At 42.4% G+C, this 15,922-nt stretch overlaps 3 protein-coding genes across 4 annotated transcripts in view; 2 read left to right on the top strand and 1 right to left on the bottom strand.

Annotated features, from left to right (window-relative positions):
• LOC115391637 (NACHT, LRR and PYD domains-containing protein 12-like) overlaps window positions 1-15,922 on the top strand; it is a 435,710-nt gene that overhangs the window by 76,309 nt on the left and 343,479 nt on the right. The window contains exons 7-8 of the mRNA XM_030095923.1: window positions 2,354-2,524; window positions 2,710-2,883. Of these exons, the coding sequence (XP_029951783.1) occupies window positions 2,354-2,524; window positions 2,710-2,883 (345 nt within the window). The remainder of the gene's footprint in view (window positions 1-2,353; window positions 2,525-2,709; window positions 2,884-15,922) is intronic.
• Window positions 8,721-9,981, top strand: LOC115391271 (uncharacterized). Its single transcript, XM_030095397.1, has 4 exons — window positions 8,721-8,849; window positions 9,064-9,186; window positions 9,259-9,400; window positions 9,583-9,981. The coding sequence occupies exons 1-4, from the start codon at window positions 8,787-8,789 to the stop codon at window positions 9,903-9,905; spliced, it is 651 nt and encodes a 216-aa protein (XP_029951257.1). The 5' UTR covers window positions 8,721-8,786; the 3' UTR covers window positions 9,906-9,981.
• The window catches only part of LOC115391245 (NEDD4-like E3 ubiquitin-protein ligase WWP2), a 52,423-nt gene continuing 51,549 nt past the window's right edge, over window positions 15,049-15,922 (bottom strand). For both annotated transcript variants that reach the window (XM_030095362.1, XM_030095363.1), the window contains one exon: window positions 15,049-15,669. In XM_030095362.1, coding sequence (XP_029951222.1) covers window positions 15,570-15,669 — 100 coding nt within the window. In that variant the 3' untranslated portion in view covers window positions 15,049-15,569. The remainder of the gene's footprint in view (window positions 15,670-15,922) is intronic.

Here is a 15,922-nt window from a genome sequence, read left to right as displayed (position 1 = left end):
TCACTGCTAGATTCAATTATTCTTAAAATAATTGGTTGGGCTCAGATTGGTGCTCTTGCCGAGGTCAAATGCTTTTCTATGTGGAGTTTGCATTTTCTCCCTGTATGTGCGTGGATTCCCTCTGGGTAGTCCGCCTTGCTCCTACAGTCTAAAAACATTTATGTGAGGTAAATTGGTGACCCTAAATTGCCCCTATAGGTGTGAATGTGTGTGTGCCTGTCTGTCCCTTCGTGATGGACTGGTGTACTGTCCAGGGTGGGCCCTGACCTCGTCCTTAGGAACTGGGATTGTCTCCAGCACCCCACGACCCCGAACAGTTCACGAAATGAGTAAATTAACTGTTTGGTTTTGGATGTTGTCTGCATGCAAAGATGTTTCATACAGCTTTTTACAATTTTTCTGACATCTTTTTAATTTTTTATTTGTGTGTGTGTGCGTGTGTGTGTGTGCGTGTGTGTTCATTTTTTAACAGATTGACCGGGATCTCTCTGAATTTTCTGTCTTGCCGTGCGCTGTTCTCCGTCCTCCAGTCCAAACAATCCCCTCTGAGAGTTCTGGACCTGAATAACTGCAGATACAGTGATCAGCATGAAGCAGACATTCCTTTGGCACACTCTGAGGACAGCCTTTCTGAAAAGCCCAAGACAATGGAAAGCCATGAGGACATCGATGACGAGTTGACCCTGCTCACTCTTATTCCCACTGCCTTGATCGGTCCAGTCTGTCAACTGGAGGAATTCAGGTATTTGGAGACAAGATCACATGTGACCATTAAGGAAAACTGATTCCAGCAGTCACTCAGCCTGCTCCACTGGAACACAATTAGCTTTAGTTTTTAGGATGAACCAGATGAGATTGTGAACAGACTGACCAACAGCAGGTTAATATGACACTGACTAAGAATCACTGAGAGTAAAGAGCGGTTTCTGAGTGAGTGTAATGCAATTGGAGCCACACTGGAGGGTGCGCCAACTGCTCCCTTAATCTTACAAGGTTTCTGTAGACCAATGAGCAACGCTTAGTTGGTAGTTCTGGGGCCATTTTCTGTTTTCTTTGTTTAGCAGTACTGCAGAAGAACCAATTAAGTTAATGTACGAGGGGGTACCGGAAAGTTCCTGGACTGTGTTTATAAAATTAAAACAAGGATGATTTCAGATTTGTGGTTGTTCAATCTCGCTACAGCATGTTCTTGTGCAGATCTCTGCAAAGTATCGTCTCACAAAGTTACACAGGGAAAGCACACACAGCGCTAACGTCAACACAGCGGGACCGCTTCTTCGAAAAGCACAAAACGGCGGAACACATCACTAAACGCGATCAGCGCGCAAGCATCAGAATTTTTTTTTTTTGCTGGGTAAAACCGCGTCAGAAACACTCACCACGGTCCAGGGGGCGTATAAAGATGGTGCCCTGGGGAGAACGCAGGTTTTCGAGTGGTATGGGCGCTTTAAAAGGGGCGAAATGTCCATTGAAGACCAGCCCCGCTCCGGACGACCCGCATCCTCACGCACGCAGGAGAAGATCCGCGAGGATATTTTTTTCTGGAGGCCAAACACAGCGAGTCTGTGCCACCTGGGCAGTCTGTTAACCAGGACCACTACATCCAGGTCCTGAGGCGCTCCGAGAAGCAGTGAGGCAGAAGCGTCCGGAGCTTTGGCGGGATGGCGAGTGGTGGCTGCACCACGATAGCGCGCCGGCGCACCGGGCCCTGCGCGTAATGCAGTACCTGAAGAAAAACGGGATGACCCTGCTGCCTCACCCACCCTATTCGCCGGACTTAGCCCCCTGTGACTTTTTTCTCTTCCAAAGAATGAAGAAAGAGCTGAAGGGGCGGAGATTTGAGGATGTCGAGGAGGTTAAACAAAAATCGAAAGACGCACTGCACGGGATCATTACACGCGAGTTTTCAAGCGCCTTTGAAAGCTGGAAAACACAGAAGCAACGGTGGATTCAAACCAGCGGGGATTACTGTGAAGGTGACAGCTTTGAAAAATTGTTACAATTAAACACATTAAAACTTATAACCACTGTCCAGTTTTTTCCGGTCCTCCCTCGTAGAATCTGATAAAACAGGAAGTGATGCAGCAGAAAGAACAGTGGTCTTTATCAACAGGAACAAAAATATAAACATGGAAACATGATTCTCCAGCTGATGTCATGTTCTGTCTCTTCTGTGTCTCCATGTTCAGCTGTTTGTCTGAGTGTGTGAGATGGTGTTGCTCTGTAGCGTACAAACAGTGGGATGGTGTGGTGGGAGTTTTCCAACAGTCTGAGATGCTGCTGCTGGATTTCTTAGTGCTTCTGCTCTGCTGTTCTATGAAAACATGGGTTCAGCTCTGTGTCCTGGTTGCAGGATGCCCGGCTGCTGCCTGAGGAGTAGATGCTGTCAGGTGTTTGCCTCGGCTCTCTGCTCCGACTCCCAGCTGAAGGAGCTTGACCTGAGTCGAAACCCGCTGCAGGATTTAGGAGCTCAGCTGCTCTCTGCTGGACTCGGAAGTTCAAGATGTAAACTGCTGATCCTCAGGTACACACACACACACACACACACACACACAGACACACACACACACACACACACACACACACACACACACACACACACACACACAAAATGGTCTCAACCATTAAACAGATTTATAGATGCCGTTGATAAAATATGGGAGCTTCAGGGCTGCTGGAACACCCCCGATAAGTCCTGTTCCTCTGCAGGTTGTCCAGTTGTGGGATCACAGAGGAGGGCTGCACCTCCCTGGCCTCAGCTTTGAAGTCCAACCCTTCACATCTGAGAGAACTGGACCTGAGCTGCAACTACCTAGGAGAGCTGGGGGTGAGGCTGCTCTCCGAGAGGCTGCAGAACCCCAAATGTCGCCTGGAGAAACTCAAGTAGGTGTACTGAGCAGCACTGTTACGCGAAAGGTTTATTTCTATTTGCCACCCCATAGTGAACAACAAGAACCCTCTGAATCTCCATGAGACAGTCTGAGGAGTGAAAAATTCACATTTTTCCTGCCTGTAGTTCCTGTGTGTGAATCCACGAAACACACATGTCCACGAAGATCACATTGTTCAGGGAGGAACATTTAGTCAGACCTCTGTTGATGTCTGGGAGCTCAGAACCTCCAACAAAAGCATCCAACCTCAAGAAGTAAAGAAAAAAGCTTGTAAACATGACGATGAGTTTCAAACAGCAGTAAGACTGTGAAGAGTGCTGCTCCTCACTCTGTGCTCCTCTTCCTCAGTGTGGACCATAACGAAGAGCACTGGGTGAACACACAGCTTCTCGCTCAGTGTAAGTATCACTGCATGTCTGCCATGACGGTAAAATCCAGGGAAAACCGAAAGAGTCTCGGTCATCTGTGAGAGTTTTCTATCTTTCCTATTTTCCTGTGAGAAAGGAGAGGAGAGAGGCAGGGAAAGGTTAAGTGCAGAGGCAAGAAGACAGCAGGAGGAGGAGGACGGAGTGGGAAAGGAAGAGAACAGAATAGATGAGAGAATGATGATGTGAGAGACAGGACTGAGAGGTTTGTGAGAAACTGGAAGACAAAGGAGCATGGAGGACAAAATGGAAACATACTCAAGAGGCCTCATTTATCAACTGTGTGCACACAGCTGTGTTCCTGTGTTCTGTGGTTGCTTCAATTCAGCTTCGACAGCTGATCAAAATCTTTGTTAAATACTTGGGCATTGATGACTTCGGTTTTTTTCAGGTCGACTTATCTGTCATTAAAGTCGAGGTGGAGTCGACAGGTCGTGATGACATCGTCACATTGACAGCAGGGAACAACACGGACACACAGCTGTCCAGCAATCAGCAACTTGTATTAAAGTTCACAGCAACGTAACAATTTACAGTTACAAGACACAAACATCAACAGTCCGCAGACATTTCAACCCGAACAAAACAAAGGCTAAAAAACTGAGTTTTCTGTTAAATTTGACTTCACAACATTAAGTGCAAAAAACTTCAGGCAGCAGCAGCCAAGACGCACACCATGCGTGTCCGCATCATGTTTGGAAAAAAAAGAGTGCGTTGTCTCAATGAAATAAATAAAACAATCAAAACCCAATGACTGTCGAAATGATAATTCAACACTGGTCTTGCTCGCACGGTTCAGAACATTACTGAGACAACAGTTTTCAATGCGAAATAGATGGAAATTAAAAACTTCAGAACCGCAAGTAGGCACCGTTCAGAAACCAACTTGAGTTTAAATTTCAGTTTTAAATGAATTAGTTGTTATTACTTTAAAATTCTTCGATCACAATCAGTTTAGTAATCCTACTCTGGGTCACCTTCCCTCACATTCTTGGGCTTGCGCTTCATGTTTTCATGGAGAAAGATGAGCGCATGCGCTGGATGAAGGCTTGCGCGCTGTCGGGTGATTGGGTGAGAGAAAGAATAACCTACAACTTGTTGACTCCTCCAAATTTACGTCGACTTGTGTGACGGGAGTCGACGTTTCTGTTAATGCCCCATTAAATACTCAAGGAAGTTTTGAGGAACAATGCTCTTTGTTGAGAATGAGTTTTTAAAATGAGTTTTTCTCTTCACTGAGAGCACGGAACGACTTCTTGAGAGGGAAATGCACTGATTGGTTTCCTTAATGTTCCTTTGGAGAATTCTGCCAGGTCCTGTGATTTCAGTGAAGCACCGACAAAAGCCTTGTAAGAATAAGGACTGAGATGACAGCTGATCGTCCAGTGGCAGGATCATGTCGTGAGGAAACTCACCGTGACTCTTTGAACTGTTTCAATTCTTCAACACGTCTCCTTACCAGTGTGGATATGGCACACTTCATGAATACGGATTTGTTTTGTACGTACACACATTCTTAGTTTAATTCGTACAACAGATTTTAGAGCCTCTTCTGAGCACAGTGCTGTGAAGATGCTGAAAAGAATACTCCGAAGATTTTGGACCCACACCCTATCCCTATCATTTACAAAGTGAGATAAGCTCATAAATACCTTTTTTGTGTCTGTGCGTCCAGCGGCTGGCTCCCAGCTGTTAGCGTCGTAGTTAGCTTAGCTCAACTGTGGGAGGTGAAAAGGAGACAGAGCCGGACTGACGAAAGTGGACAAAATACTCCTTCCAGTGGTCCAGGGGATGGCGTATTAAGCACATGAAGTAAATCCGAATGGTTATAAAACATTTTAAAAGACGCGTTTTCTTTTCAATCCGTTAAAATAACGTTTTCATACACACAGATATGCACAAGCATAGTGCTCCACAGAAGGATATACCGGCGCACAGTGGCTGAGTCTATGGCTTCTACTGCTGTGCTCCGGTATACCCTTCCGCGGAGCACTGCGCATGCGCAGGTCTGTGTGCATCAAAACGTTATTTTCATGGATTGAAAACAAAACACATCTTTTAAAATGGTTTATAACCATTCAGATTTACTTCACGTGCTAATACGCCGTCCCCTGGACCACTGGAAGGAGTATTTTGTCCACTTTCGTCAGTCCGGCTCTGTCTCCTCATAACCTCCCGCAATTGTGCTAGGCTAACTATGATGCTAACAGCTGTGAGCAAACCACTGGATGAACGGACACAAAAAAGGTATTTATGAGCTTATCTCACTTGTAAATGATCGGGACAGGGCATGGGTCCAAAATCTTTGGAGTATTCCTTTAAAACAGGACTGAAGCAATTCACCAGCATTGACCAGTTTAAAAAATTCTCTGAGTTGGTCAAGGTCAACTTTCTCCAAAAGCTTGGAAACCTGCGCTCCTTGTTTAACAACCAGAACTTTTATATGATTGACTGAAGAACCAGAAAGTACTGACGGTCTGCACTGCCCACTGCAGATTTTCTTTTCTTTTCTTTTTTGGCTAAGTTGCTCGACTCTGGACCTCCCAGTCTGAAGGAGAAAAACTTGACCACATACATTGAAGAGTGCGTGTGTGTGTGTGTGTGTGTGTGTGTGTGTGTGTGTGTGTGTGTGTGTGTGTGTGTGTGTGTGTGTGTGTGTGCATCTCTACTTTGTAGCGAAGGTGCAGGGGGATAATGAGTGGTGGATCTCAGTATTTCTGAAACGCTGGCCACAGCCCGGAGTTCATGAGATTTACAAATCATTTCTTTCCCTTTTGATTTCCTTCAATGCCGCTCTTTAGAAATTGGGGTTGTTTGTTGCCCTGATGAACTGGGAGCCCTCGAAACAGAGTCAGTTTGTGTTTAGATGAAGAATCAGAAGTTGGAGCTGATTGAATCCACAGAAGAGCTGTAAGATCTGGAGATTCTCTCTGGAGAACGTCCTGCAGGATTCCTTCCAAATGTCTCTGCAGGTTGAATGAGGAGCAGTGGTGCTCTTGTTGGTACAGAAGCTGTTCTCACTGAAAACTCGTTGTTTCTTTACCAGTCACCTGTGATCTGTCAATGGATCCGAACACGGTGCACGAATCCCTCATCCTGTCCGACTGCGGCAGGACGGTGAGCCATACCAAGGAGAAGCAGCCGTACCCTGATCATCCAGAGAGGTTCAGCACATTCCCTCAGCTGCTGTGCAGGGAGGCTCTGACCGGGCGCTGCTACTGGGAGGTGGAGTGGAACGCGTGGGCGAGTGTCGGTGTGGCTTATAAAAGTATACCGAGGAAGGAACAGTTGAACTCGAGTATTGAAAGTAGTGATAAGTCCTGGTGTAACGAAAGAAACTCATCACAAGGTTTCTACTTCAAACACAACAACAAGGGCACGTACATACCAGCTTTTCAGGGACACAACAAACCGTTGTGGTCCAGAGTCAAGAGACTGGGACTGTTTCTGGACTGGTCAGCCGGCACGCTGTCTTTCTATCAGCTGTCAGGAGAGACCAAAACTCTCATTCATACCTTCCACACCACCTTCACGGAGCCCCTATACCCAGCATTCCTTGTGGATTCTGGGACCTTGACTCTGTGCAGTGTGGGGATGCCGACCACGGACAAGGTGAGTGTTATTTCAAACATCAAATCACAATACAAATACACCCGAGAGAAAACATGGCGGGAGTGTGTGGGAATGAGATTCAAAGCGTGAAAATAGAGAAAAGCACAAAAAAAAACCCACAACAAAAGGAGTAATGATGTGTTAGTCTTCTTTGTCGTGCTCTTCTATGTGTGATCTTACAGTCATTCGGCTCAGTGTTTATTTAATATTCTGTTAAAGAAGTACAGTATTATATTTATGAATTCTGATGTGTTTTCTTAGTTACAGTATGGACAGCTTGCTGCAGTTATTTTCTGATTTTTCTAGAGTCCCATTTCGTCGTTTTGAGCATCTTTACAGAGAGACATTTCTACGGCTTTCTATGAAGGGGAAAGTGTGTGTTATGCACATGTGTGCATACTGATATGTGTTTTCATATGTCAATATTTGCATGTATTTACTTTGCGTTGCAGTATTTTCTCACTGGTTTGAGGGATTTAAATAGTAAAATATCTATTTTCACAAGAATATTTCTCTTTAATTGGTGCTCTATGTGGGGCCCACGTTTCCATGACAACTGGATATGGGACCATCAAGGTCAGGTGCTGAGAAACTTTGTTGCCCTCACGCAGCGCTGTTTTACAGGCTCTTCAAGGTTCCTCACGCTGAGACCAGCTGGACAGGCTGAGACACCTCCACCACACTAAAAATCCATTCATCTAATTGAGAGGAGTGTCTTCTTTGGTCCTTGTGTTTCCTTCCTGATATCAATGCACAGAGTCACTCATTGAATTTGGGCCTGCTTGGATTTCAGGTTCAGACAAGTTTCACTCCAGAGGTGAAAAAAGAGAAGATGGGATTGTCCTACAGGTAAGACCAGTCGTCATCAATCACACCAAAAACTTTTAAATCTTTGTCTGGACAATATAAAAATAACATTCTACCTTTACAATTAGTTCATGAGAGAAATCACTGTAATGTTAGGTTCCCCAGTTTAAATACTGTCTTTAGTCATGGCTTAAAGTCTAAGAAATATTCCAAAGTAGCTTCAGTAGCATGAGCAGCAGCAGCTCTAGCAGATGGTCAGTTAGTGATGTTCGTACGCCGTCGGACAATTTTATCCACGTTTTCATTCCTTCTGTGGATTGAAAACAATATTTTGTGTGATTGTAAATTCTCGGGTCTTTCTGAGAACGATCTCCATACTGTGCCGTTTCCCTCCTGGGTTCAGGTTCAGGTTCCCCGGTCCTGGTCTGTTCCACTGCTCGCTGACTGATCTGGTCTTCAGTGTGACTCACGCGAGCGAAGCCACGTACGAGATGATGATCTGGGATGAGATGCAGCTTCAGTTGGCTCAGAAGGTTCCAGGAGGAACTCTGTTCAGCATCACGTGTCCAGAGGAGTCCATCAGACAGCTGCACCTCCCTCACTGCGAGCCTGAACCCGGTGAGAGCACTGACAACCTTCAGACCTTCAGAACCGTTCAGAGGACTTCAGAATCCTCTGAAACCTTTCAGGATGATTTAGAACCCTTCAGAACTGAACAGTTTAAACCCCTCAGAAACCTTCAGGAACCTTTCAGAACAACTCTTGAGACTCCTGCATGAGCCATCAGGACCCCTCAGAGCCCTTCAGGTCGTAACATGTGAGGTGACGTTGATCTTCTCTCCTCCCAGCGCTGCTCTCTGACTGCCTCTCTGTGGCTCACATCACTGATGAAGGCATGAGCTTCATCCGGCCTCTGGAGGTGACCGAAACCCACGTGGTGGTGGATGTACCACACCTTTCAGCCCTCGGCATCGTCTGGGACTTCGTCAAACGCTTTGTGGATTTCATAACGAAACCGATTCGCAGTCAAATCCTACTGTTCCTCAAACCGATGCACAGACAGGGTTTCGTCCTGTGGCTGATTCTGCTGCCCAGCAACGTGCCGCTGAACGAGGTAAGAACCAGTCCACTCAGACAGAAGATCTCAGCATGTGGAAATACAGACACATTCAGCAAGAGAACCTCAGGGAGAATATGTTTGCTACTGATACATGCTCCATAAGTTCTCTCTCCCAGTTCTACATGTTCTTCCACGTTCTCTTCTTCTTGTTTATGTTTGCTTCCACGTTCCTCAAATTAACATGACGAGCTGTTTGCTGTGGTTGAAGGTGAAAGCTCAGCTGGTGGACTGTGAGCACATCCAGGCTCCGTCCTTCTGTCTGCTGCACACAGGCCAGTATTACAGCCTGTGCAGCGAGCCGCAGCCGCAGGACTTCAACATACAGCCCGCAGTGAGTAGCAGCATCTCTCCGCTCAGCCAGCGGTGACTTTTGAACTCACAGCTCTGCTTGCCTTTGTTGCAGCGCGCAGAATTCTTTGGAAACTACGGACCAAACTACCACCCAACATTTGAAATGCTCATGCTGTCGGAGGCGGACAAAGTGACCCTGATGCTGCGAGATGCAGAAAAAACCCAAGTGTGGGAGCACCAGCTCCACCTGCCTGGTGAGCACAGCGAGCGGCTGCACAGTTCATGTTCTGTCCTCCGAGGACAACAATATGGAGGCAATGCCTGCCTTTTAATATCTGGTTTCAGGATCACAGTGATCCATCACTTTTACCTCTGTGATCAAACTCAAGGCATCATGAACTCAGTGGAACTCTCCCATTTCTAATTCCCCTCTCAGCCATGCTTGCGGTGACCACGGCGAGCAGAGACCAGCCACGGCTGGCGAGCAGCATCCCAGCCCAGGAGAAGCTGTTTCAGGTCCGCTCCAGCTTCGTGGAAAAGGTGTCGGACCCGGTCCTGAACAAGCTGCTGGACGAGCTGCTGCACTGCGGCGTGCTGACCGACAGTGAGAACGAGGTGCTCAGAGCCAAACTCCGGCCGGACAAGGCGCGGGAACTCATCGACGCGGCGCGCAAGAAAGGAGCCGACGCCAGCGCCAAGTTGATCGCAGTCCTCGCCGCCGCCGACCCGTATTGCTGCCGAGAGCTCGGCCTGTGTTGAGAGCCGTCAGGAGCAGGACGACAGGATCAACAACGAGCTGCTTTTCAGTCACACTGTAGAACCTGAACAGTTCCTCTCTGACCGTCGGTGAACACTGATTGTTTTTAATCCTTTAAGTTTCTCTGTGAACTCATAGTTTGAGCATCAGTTTGATTTGGATTCAGGACATGTGTGTATTGTTTATCCTGGAAAAACTGCAGCTCATGAGAAGCTTCCCAAATTCCTTCAAGTTCACTGAATTTGAATCATTCTGAACAAGCTGTGCTTGAGTGAACCTTTAAGAAAGATGTTGAAAAACCATCTGGATGTCGAGTAGTTGAACATCAGTTCAAATGATCCAAAGAATATTTTCATTTAGCACATCTGAGAATTTTCTCCATAATTTAATACAGTTAAACTGTTGTTTTTAATATTTTTTTTGGTAATTTTCAGTGAAGTAACAGATGGCTGTCACCTCAGAAACAAATGTAGACCATGCTTATGACAACTTTTTGAACATATTTGTCTCTCTGTATAATACTCACTGTCCAGTTAAAGTATACAGCTTAAAAAACAAATCTGTGAAAAGCCCCCGGCTTACCAAAGGAATATTAAATCCTTGTAAAAAAAAAAAGCCAACTCTATCTAAATTGTTTATTAAGTCCAAAAGCAAAGATGCAGAACAAAGATATAAGACATATAAAAATAAATTTACAGATATAATTAGAACAGCTAAGCAGTTATATTTTAAATAAATTCTATATAAAAACAAAAGTAATATAAAGAAGACATGGGATATACTAAATGGAATAAAAAGCTAAGCATCCTAACTATTTTGATGACATAAATGGTGATAATCATGACATGAATAATATTGTAAATACTTTCAATCTTTTTTTGTGAATGTTGGCCAGGAGCTGTCTGCTGAGATTCCCGACCAGTCCACAAATCTCTTATGTAACGGTCCAAAGGAAAGGAATTCACACTCCATGTTTCTTTCTCCTACTGATGAGCTGGAAGTCAAAAAAGTTGTTCTAAGCTGTAAAAGCAAGTATTCCACTGACTGTCATGATATGACATGTCACTTGTTAAAAAAATTGTAGATAATATCGCAACACCACTAGCCCACATTTGCAATATATAATTTCAGTCTGGCTGTTTTCCAAGTAAAATGAAAAAATCAAAAGTGATACCACTATTCAAAAGTGGAAACAAACACATATTTATTAAAAAAAAAATAGAAAAAATATTTACTTCTCGACTTGAAAATTTTGTAAACAAACATCACCTAATAAGTGAAAACCAATACGGCTTTCGAGCTAAAAGAACCACTTCAATGGCTATAGCTGAAGCAGTAGAGGAAATTACAAATGCATTGGACTAAAATAAACACATTGTGGCATTATAATTGATTTGAGAAAAGCATTTGACACAATCAGTCACTCAATCTTAATCAGAAAACTTGCATGTTATGGTATCAGAGGAGTCGCTGGAAACTGGGTAAAAGATTAAATTACCGAAAGAGTTCAATATGTTCAAATGGGAGAATACACGTCTGAAAAACTTGTCATTGTCAGTGGCATTCCCCAGGAGTCTGTATTGAGTCCTATTTTATTTAACCTCTATATAAATGATATATTTCATGTCTCACAAACATTACAACTAATTCTCTTTGCCGATGATACATTTTTTTATAGTAGTTCAGATTACAAAGAGCTAGTGGATACAGTAAATGTGGAAATGAACAAAATAAATAAATGGATGGATTCAAACAAATTGTTATTAAATTTTAACAAAACAAAACAAATGACTTTTGGTAATCGCATAAGCAAACAAGAATTAAAAATTATAATTGACGGAGTACAAATTGAAAATGTATCTGAGAACAAATTTCTAGGTGTAATTATGGATAGCAAATTAACATGGAAAGCCCACATCAGGCACACAAAATCAAAGATAGCTAAGAGCCTCTCGATTCTAAATAAAGCCAAACAATTCCTTGATCACACTGCACTCCGCGTGTTATATTGCTCTTTGGTTCTCACTTATTTCTCATACTGTGTTGAGAGGGCAATAATTACCAATCTGCAATTAATCCACTGTTTTAATTGCAAAAAAGGGCAGTGCGGATCATTCACAAAGTTGGCTTCTTAGAACATACACATGATCTTTTCCTTCAGTCTAAATTATTAAAATTTCATGACCTTGTAAAATATTACACAGTGATTCTGCTTTTCAAAGCATTCAATAATCAATTACCAAAAAATTTGCAAAAATTCCTTGTTCAAAAAGAGAACCGTTATAATCTCAGAGGTTATGGAAATTTTATTTTGCCAACTGTCCAAACTATACGTAAAAGTTTTTGTGTGACTGTTTGTGGGATAAAACTGTGGAATGATCTGGATTTACAGCAGAAGCTCTGCCAAAACATTCACAAATTCAAGTTCCTACTTAAAGACATGGTCTGGTCAAAATGCAGAGAAACTTGTTCGAATTATGGATTGTCAAATTATGTTTGCCTGAATCTGTGACATGCTTGGCGCATGATGTTTCTTACCATCGCTGGTATGTGTTATCCTTCATTGTTGCTGTGCTACCATTGTTGGTATTTTTGTCCTTGCTGGTATGTATCTGTTGTAATAGTCAAATGTTTCTTTGAGGAACACCATATGTGTAACTTTTGTCTAAAACCTTTGTGTTCTTTTTCTGAACGAGAATGAATTTTGCATTTGTCTTGTTTTCTCTATTGTACAGATAAGGAAGTTAACTTCTTATATTTAGTTATGTCAGAATTGGGAGACGGGTGGGATTCAATGCGCGCTTTCAGCAGGACACCGAAGTCAAAGCTTTAAAACAGTAGCCAATCACTTTTGCGATTGTCCACAGCTCGGTCACTCACAACAGAATATAAACAGCGGAACTTTTCTTCTACGCTTGCAATTTAGAAAATTAGTCGCTGAAAGCGCGCAAGCGTCTGGCTTGGTCTGCCACGGCTTCCGTAGTTCAGGGTGCGCGCACAGACGTGCACTGGGGAAGTATGAGAGCATTGACATTAATTAATTAACATTAATGATGAGCCTTAACAACTAGGCTCACAACTATAAGATGGGTGGAAAAGTGACTATTACCAGCAGGGCAACCGTTGACAATTAAACCAACCAACCAACCAAACACATGGCAATAAAAAAGGTAAAAAAGAAAAATAAGAAAGAAAATTTTTGTTTGACTTTGATTTGGACAGTTCCTCAGCTGTAGTTGAACCAGCATGTTGGTTAACTGTTGGTTCTTGTGTGAGGCTTCTGGGGACTGGGGTTTGCTTATGTGGTAGGGCTGTCAATATCTACATGTGTAAACAGATAACAGTAAACAGATAACAAATCAACCATTTAGAAAAATCAGTAACCTAAAAGTCATATTTCCTTCTCCTCCTCCTTGCTTTATCGCCATAATATATTGTATTTTCAAAGTATATTGTATTATTGTAGGAGCCTGGAGGTTTTTCCTGGTTTGAATTAAGAAAATTAATTTGAGTTTAAAGTAAAAAATATAGAATATATGTGTATATATTGCTGAACTGGAGTTTGGAGTTTGCATGTTCTGTTTGTTCATGTATGCCCCTTCAGTGATGGTAATAAATAATAATAATAATAATAATAATAATAATAATAATAATAATAATAATAACAATAATAATAATGATAATAATAATAATAATAATAATAATTCATTTATTTTATCTGCTTAATTTATCAATTGATATATTTTTATTATTCAATCTAACATAATTTGATTTGCTTTAGTTGAATTGATTAATTCAGTTTATTGTCATTTAATTGGACTTAATTAGATTTTGAAGGCACTCGTGTTTTCAGTCAGACAAGTTATAGTTTTTCAGTGTAAATAATTTTGCAAATAATCATGAGAAAATATGAATTTCACGTTTACAAATTTCCTTCCATTGAACTGAATATAATCCATCTTCTAAAATTTATATTCAAATTATATTTAACTTTTCCACGTATGACTGTACTTTGTAATTTTTCACGTTTCTTTTCTACCCTCTGCTGTTGTAACTCTGCAATTTCCCCCTGCGGGAAAAATAAAGGATTTTCAATTCAATTCCACTCAATTCAAGCTTGCTTTTCAAATAGATAATTTTGAGAATATAGAGATACTTTGAGGAATGTTTTCAATTTACCATATTTCCCACAACATAAGTTCTGGAAGCACTAGATGTCACTGTATAACAGCAGAATACTGCCACAGGAAACCTCAAGAGATCTTCCACAGATCCTGAATCCAAAAGCACCTTGACTGTAGGAGCAATGGATTTGGTTGTAGATAAGTGATAACAACCTACCTTTAAAAGATGTGACAGGCCTGAAAAAAAATCTAATGGAGGAAACTCTGGAAATGTACTAGGACAAAGCTGTAGAACTGTATACAATACTTTATAAAAAAAAAAAAGCTCAGAAAGTGAAAAACAATCTGACATCTGCTGACATTATGCAAATGTCTTGTTAATGCAGGGATCTTTAAAGTTTTTAATCCCCAAATTTGACCAGCTCAGGATGCCATTGTCTGCTACAAAAGGAGGAAAAATATGATTTGCAGCTGCTGGAAAATCAACAAATATGGGTATTTGTCCTTCTTCTTGGCACATTTTTAGCAGATGTGACTTAAAATCTGGGAAATGCTCCCATCACGTCTTCAACAAGCCTCTTTCTCACTCATTCACGAAGACATTTCTGATCCCCAACACTGTTAGTTTACAGATATTGTATTTATCGTGGCATTCCTGCTTATTTGGATTATTTCAAGGCTTCTAATCTTATAATGAAACAGACTTTTTTTTTTTTTTTTACATTACAAGCATTCAAAATAAGCTATATAGTCAGCCATGACAATACATTGTTAATCTATTACTGTGACATCGACAAGCATGCTGTACGTATCACAAAAGGCTGGTTAACTATTTCTGTGTATTCATGGGCTACAAATTCAAAATCACTAAGCTTCAATTTGAAACCTCAGATATTTCACAAATATTGAGTTTAAAGCTACAGACACACAATGGAAAAAAATGAGCCGACATTACTGGACACACTGCTGAATCGCTGATAGTTTTTCATTTAAAAGAAAAAAAGGGCACAAACAGTTTAACACTGAAATCTCTTTTATTTCTGTTATGTACAGGAGGAAAAAAAAAACCTTTTCACAATGAACAGAAGAATAAAAAATAAAATGACATCTGGTGTGTGTGGCCTCGGGTTCATGATTCGGGCTGTCTCAGGTCCGATGTCTCGTTAAAGCCTTAAAAAATGTGTTTCTCTGGTAGATATGTGATTACTGCGTCTGTGCTGTTTGGGTTTTTGGTGCTGTTGGTTGATCTGAAGCGGGGAGGAGAGCTGTGGAGGGAGTGTGTGTGCCATCCTCTCTCTCACACACACACACACACACGCAGTTTATATGCTTATACACAGCGAAATTATCACACACACACACACACACACACACACACACACACACACACACACACACACACACACACACACACACACACACACACACACACACACACACACACACACACACACACACACACACACTCTGTTTTCAGGTGACACATGATTTCTCAGCCCTGTGATTAACGAATGCTGCTTTATGTTAAAAATGATTTAAGAGTCACTCCTGCCCGAAGCCCTCCGTCTCCTCGATGGCGAACATCAGCTTCTCCCGGAGCTGCTCCAGACTCCTGTAGGGGGGCAGGTCCAGACGGTTGAAGCTGTGGAGCACAGAGGAGAGACGTTACAGCGCCACCCGGTGGCGCTATTGTTCCACCGAGCTGATTATAATTTACAGTCAGAAGGGAATAAGCTTTAAGAGATTCAGGCCCTGTACTGTCAACTCTAAAACTACCAAGTCCAGGAGAATAAGGACCGGGAGTCATGGCACTCTGGAGGAGACCACTGTTGTTGTTTTCCATCTACTGGGCATGTACAGTACCAAAGTTTCAGAAATGTTGTGTTTTATTCCCT

This window comes from Salarias fasciatus, chromosome 7 (genome assembly GCF_902148845.1).
Source record: "Salarias fasciatus chromosome 7, fSalaFa1.1, whole genome shotgun sequence".
Classification (NCBI taxonomy): Eukaryota; Metazoa; Chordata; class Actinopteri; order Blenniiformes; family Blenniidae; genus Salarias; species Salarias fasciatus.
The sequence above is the reverse complement of the archived record's forward strand: the minus strand, read 5'-3'. Positions and strand labels throughout refer to the sequence as shown.

Bases quoted from the DNA above. Each gene is read 5' to 3' on its own strand.
- LOC115391271 (XM_030095397.1), top strand. From the start codon at position 8,787: ATGCACAGACAGGGTTTCGTCCTGTGGCTGATTCTGCTGCCCAGCAAC. The intron at 8,850-9,063 runs GTAAGAACCAGT...CTGTGGTTGAAG, and splicing joins GCAACGTGCCGCTGAACGAG to GTGAAAGCTCAGCTGGTGGA. The intron at 9,187-9,258 runs GTGAGTAGCAGC...CCTTTGTTGCAG, and splicing joins ACTTCAACATACAGCCCGCA to CGCGCAGAATTCTTTGGAAA.